This window comes from Oryx dammah, unplaced genomic scaffold (genome assembly GCF_014754425.2).
Source record: "Oryx dammah isolate SB20612 unplaced genomic scaffold, SCBI_Odam_1.1 HiC_scaffold_27, whole genome shotgun sequence".
Taxonomy (NCBI): domain Eukaryota; kingdom Metazoa; phylum Chordata; class Mammalia; order Artiodactyla; family Bovidae; genus Oryx; species Oryx dammah.
In genome coordinates, this window is record NW_024070211.1 from 43,864,747 (window position 1) to 43,870,746 (window position 6,000).

The following is a 6,000-nucleotide window of genomic DNA, read 5'->3' on the forward strand; positions in this document are numbered from 1 at the left end:
CTTCTCTCGCTATCCCCCTTTTAATAAATGTGCTAAAGGAAACATATAAAGCCTTGAGTCTTACAAAACATATCTGCAAAAGAGAGTGAATGAATTGATGATGATGGCTGTGCACAAGGAAAAGTATTTTGTATACAGTTACCAATTTTAAATAATTTTCCATTGGAGTGAGGCTTCTCTCTCCTTTCTGCCCGTTCTTTATGGCTTAATAAACTATGAGATTTTAAATAGTCTTTAAAAATAAATTTTAGGGATCCCTTAAAAAATAAACATTGAAGATTCTTTTAAAGTATGTTTGTTAGCTCTCAGTGCTGGGTATTAACCTATCTCATCACCAGCTCATGTCTTTTATTATATCAACATCTTTTATAAATACACAGAATTTTTAAGGTGCTCACTGGCACCTCAACAATGCAATGGATAGGTGTATTGCACAGGTTGGGTAATTACACTCTTTGAAACTCAGGCACATGATATTTAAAGGACAGCAAGAAATCATGCAATCCCCATACTACCAACATAAGTGAGAAAGAAAATGGAAGATGCTGGCCTTTCATTATATCGTCAATGGAAAAATAACTATCCTTACTTCAATATGCCAATTAACCCCTATCTGTCCAATTTTTGAGCCAAGTAGGACCATTTTCAAACTCTGAGAACAAGTTGAGTGAACACCTGACTCCAGCCCACCCAAGTAAGCAGCAAACTCTGTTGGGAACTGTGATTTACCAAAGATGATCTAACCCTGGACATATCTGGAGCTAAGAAATTATAAAGCACACCCTATTAGGTGCAGTAGCAGAAAAGCACAGGCCCTAGAGTCAGACAAAGGTGGTTCAGACCCTGGTTCCAACAGCTCCTACATGTAGATCTTTAGCCAAATCAACATTCCTTCCCCCAACTCTTTATCTGAAATGGGGTTAACTGTGATCACATCAAGTTTTTCATCTGCATCCCCATCATCACTGAAAACTTAAAGAATTTCAACCACTTGAAATAGATATCAACCAGTTGTTTAAAAAAACTAATTTATTAGCATCTGTATGGCACCAGCTTCTGTGACAACTCCAGAATTCATTTTGGCACCCTTTCAATTTCAAGTAGACACGGCAAAAGAGTCAGACAGGACTTAGTGACTAGACTACTAGATATGATAATTATAGCCAACGTTTATCTTGCCGGCCAAGCACTGACTATGCTAAACATTGCACATGGTTTGTTTCATTTCATCCTCACAATGACCTTGAGAAGAAGTTATTATCATTCCCATTTACAGATAAGGAAACTGAGGCTTAGAGAGTTTAAATACTAGTCTAAGCTCAGTTATCAAGAAATAGATCAGTGATATGAACCCAGGCAGTCTAAATCCAGAGTTTTCAGAACCAACATGCATACAGCAATTTCCTTATATTTAAAAATATATATGTAAATTCTTGGGACATTACCAACTAATAGTTAAATAAATCTGATTTCATTCCAAAGAATGCTTATTTAAGTATTTTGCTGGCTCTAGTCTGAGAATCAATGAGTTTCTTCAATAACAGGTTGCCATTTCATAGCAAAAACTACACTTCAAATGCCCAAATGTCCTGAGTTCTTGGAAATTTAAAATGAACCATTCACTGATAAATGAAGAAAAGTATTGCACCTTTTGAAATATACCAAATAGAGGGTGCATGATTTTAAAACATTTTTTCCTAAAAATTAAATGAAATAAAACGAACCAAAAGCCTCAAAAGAAAATGCTGGAGGAGGAAAGAAATCAAAACTGTTTACCTGCTACTTGAATGGAGGGGAAGAAGTTGAGAGCCAGGAGCAGCCTGAGGATCATGGTGCTGACGGTGGGCCACGGCTCCAGCCCCTCCTCCCTGAGAAGCCCAAGTGTGAGGTGAACCGAAGACACACTTGAGTGACTCGACTCGTCATCCACGGCCACCACCGCCAACTTACTTGTCTCGGGGCACATGATCAAGGGACTCAAACCTCAAACATTTCACACAGGATATTACATTGTTTTGATGACTTCTGACTTTTCCTCTTCTTTTAAAGGCAAACCTTTTCTTGTCACTGAAAGAGTATCAGTCACTCTATGATGGTCTCATGGAAATCATGCTCTGTAGAGGGGTGCCGGGGCTGTGAAAAACAGGTGCTTGAAATCTAAAATGTAAGGGTAGACAGATGAGACGATTCTAAGAGGAGAGCTTTTCATAAGACGGAGGTACACTGTGTCCAAAAGACACCAATAAGAATTATACTGAGGGACTTCCCCACTGGCCAAGAGGTTAAGAATCTGCCTGCCATGGCAGGAGACATGGTTTCGATCCCCGGTCCAGGAAGATCTCACATGCTGTGGAGCAGCTAAGCCTGTGTGCCACAACTACTGAGCCCACATACCGCAACTACTAAAATTCACACCACACTGAAGAGTAGCCCCCGCTCACCACAACTAGAGAAAGCCCAATCACAGCAATGAAGACACAGCATGGCCAAAAATAATAAGCAAATAATTTTTTTAAGGGTTATGTTGAAGATTTGGGAAATAATTGTTATTAGCATTGAAATGTATAAATATGAGAAATTGAATGTTTGTGTTGGACGTAGGCAGCCCCATGGAGCATGGAACATAAACTGTTTAGTTTATGCCAAACCTTTCCCAACTGACTTCAAGGAACTTTGAGAGAGACACCCCACTTGCAAGCACCCCACCTACTGAATATCTGGAGGAGGTTCCCTAAGCAAAGGGGGAGTCGAAAGTATCCTGTGTCATTAGGGTGCAGTGAGGTGACAAAAACCTCTTGGTGTCTCGTGGTCTATATGTTCCTCAAGGAAATTAGAGGTTAAGTGGCAAGCATGAAAGGAGGCTCCAAGCAGCCTCCCCGAGGCTGGTGACCAAGCCTCTGCAGGCCTTACCTTCTGAGAAAGTCTTCTGTGTTTAGGGGCCTTCCCTTGAAACGGCCAGCCCCGCTATCCTTTTTTGGAGCCTGGGTCTCAGGATCTTATAATCCACAGCTTGTTAAAAAACCTTCCAGTAACTTTTTTCTGCTTTCCTGAAAAATCCAAGCTTTATGTGATTAACTTAGTTTGAAGTTTGTGTATATGTCTTAAAAAAATAATAATAATGTTTTGTATATTGATATTTATTCTGACTATTAATGATCAAACCAATCAATCCTAAAGGAAATTAATCCTGAATATTCATTGGAAGGACTGATGCTGAAGTTGAAGCTCCAATACTTTGGCCACCTGGTGCGAAGTGCTGACTCATTAGAAAAGACCCTGATGCTGGAAAAGATTGAGGGCAGGAGGAGAAGGGGACAACAGAGGATGAGATGGTTGGATGGCATCACTGACTCAATGGACATGAGTTTGAGCAAGCTCCAGGAGATGGTGAAGGATAGGGAAGCCTGGCGTGCTGCAGTCCATAGGGTCACAAAGAGTCAGACAGGACTGAGTGACCGAACAACAACAATAAAAAGAGGACATATTTCATATAGAAAATTTAGAAAAAGATACTTTTACTTTTGTAAATGTCAAAAGAATCACTAAAACAAAATTCACCTATGACCTTACCACTCTGATATAAACACTGTTATGATTCTGCTGCTGCTACTGCTAAGTCGCTTCAGTCGTGTCTGACTCTGTGCGACCCCATAGACGGCAGCCCACCAGGCTCCCCCGTCCCTGGGATTCTCCAGGCAAGAACACTGGAGTGGGTTGCCATTTCCTTCTCCAAAGCATGAAAGTGAAAAGTGAAAAATGAAAATGAAGTCGCTCAGTCGGGTCCAAGTTCCAGCGACCCCATGGACTGCAGCCTACCAGGCTCCTCCATCCATGGGATTTTCCAGGCCAGAGTACTGGAGTAGGGTGCCAATTCTGGTCCTTTTCTATTAAGCTTTTTACATATTTAATATCTGGTTTTATTTATAGTTTTCAACAGATCTACACTATTATCTGTTACATCCTGAATATTTTTTCCATGTAAGCATTCTTTATAAACATTATTTGAAACTGATAAATAATATTTCACCCTATAGTCACCTCATAAGTTGTCTGTGTGTGTTAGTTGCTCAGTCATGTCCAACTCTTTGCAACCTGTGGACTGTAGCCTGCCAGACTCCTCTGTCCATGGAATTCTCCAGGTAAGAATACTGGAGTGGGTTACCACCCTTCTCCAGGGGATCTTCCCAAGGATTGAACCCAGGTCTCCAACACTGCAGGCAGATTCTTTAGCATCTGAGCTACCTGGGAAGCCCATAAGTTGTCTAACAATCCCCTGATGGAATTAACAAGTTTTTGCTATTTTCAAGTACTACATTGAACATCTTTCATGATTTAGCTGTAAGTGCAAGAAGACTTCGTGTCCTCCCTTTTTCTTGTCTGGCAAACGACAGATCAAAAGTATTTCCCATTCTAGTAGACGCTCTTTGTCCATATTTTAATTTTCTCACACAGTTTTTGTGACCTCCCCTCTCCCGTACCAATATATCTTTCTGCCATTTGGAGTAATGTGTCCTTGGAAATGATCCTCTTATACCTCTGAACTAAAGGTAAATGATGAAGTCATGTCCCCAGTCATGAGGGGGACATCTTCAAGAGAAGATTCATTTCTCAAATTTGACCCAGTATTCCTAGTTTCTCGAAGATATAGAGGAACTTCGATCTTACCCTAATGTCTTTCTAGCAACAATTTGTAAAAGGCAGGATACGACTTCCCTGGTGGTCCAGTGGCTAAGACTCTGCCTTCCCAAGGGAGGGGGCCTGGTTTCCAATCCCTGGTCAGGGAACTAGATCTCATGAGCCGCAACTAAGAGTGTACATGCTGCAAGAAAAGACTGAAGATCCCAGCACCACAACTAGGACCCAGCACAGTCAAATAAATAAATAAGTCAAGATACCCTTCTCCAAAAGTTTACCCCTATGCTGGGGTCCCCACACCACCCAGATCCAGAACAAGAGACTCTAAAATTCAGCATAGAGATTAAGAATGTGTACAGTAGAAAGAAAGACTCCCCCATATTTTCTGTGATTGATAACAGAGATTGATAAGATTAAAGAGCAAATTAATAGCTGTATAGAAAAGAAATATGCTTCAAGGATAGAGCATCTAGTTGATATTATGTATATGGTAGTGCTTAATTGAATCAACCTTAGTTGGAAACGTGTGCAGTGATATGGACTAGCTCCTTTATTTTGTCAAAGAGGATGTTGATGCCCAGAAAAGTTAGCTGATTTACACAAATCCACAAAATAGTTAAGTATACTTGATTTTATTATTTGACTAAGGGTATTTGATGTTCACTCTTTAGAATATAAAGAAACACAAACTTTGGCATTAGCCTTCCTGCTTCCCTGGTGGCTCAGAGGGTGAAGCGCCTGCCCACAATGCAGGAGACCTGGGTTCGATCCCTGGGTCGGGAAGTTCCCCTGGAGAAGGAAATGGCAACCCACTCCAGTATCCTTGCCTGGAGAATCCCATGGGTGGAAGAGCCTGGTGGGCTACAGTCCATAGGGTCGCAAAGAGTTGGACATGACTGAGTGAGCTCACTTTTTTAAAATACTAAAGAAACAAATCATTTCATTACAGACCTTTCACATTTACTCTTGAAATTCAATGGCATTCTCATACACTAAGGAGAAATGATAGAGATGAAATAAGAGGCTTTCAATCATGGAGTACTGAGACCATCCTTCTTGCTGTTGTTGTTCAGTAAGTCGTGTCCAAATCTTTGCGACCACATGGAGTGCAGCACACCAGGTTTCCCTGTCTTTCACTGTCTCCTGGAGTTTGCTCAAACTCATGTCCATTGGTTTGGTGATGCCATCCAATTGTCTCACCCTCTGTTACCTGCTTCTCCTCCTGCCCTCAATCTTTTCCAGCATCAGGGTCTATTCCAGTGAGTTGGCTCTTCCCCTCAGGTGGCCAAAGGATTGGATGACATTTCCCATAATAATAATAGCACTTATGAACCAAGCACTTTACACACCTGATCTCAAAGTACA

At 41.0% G+C, this 6,000-nt stretch overlaps 1 protein-coding gene across 1 annotated transcript in view; it reads right to left on the minus strand.

Annotated features, from left to right (window-relative positions):
* Nucleotides 1–1,916, minus strand: part of CD28 (CD28 molecule) — a 36,193-nt gene extending 34,277 nt beyond the window's left edge. The window contains exon 1 of the mRNA XM_040228731.1: nucleotides 1,777–1,916. Within this exon, the coding sequence (XP_040084665.1) occupies nucleotides 1,777–1,831 (55 nt within the window). The 5' untranslated portion in view covers nucleotides 1,832–1,916. The remainder of the gene's footprint in view (nucleotides 1–1,776) is intronic.
* Nucleotides 1,917–6,000: the final 4,084 nt, after the last annotated feature.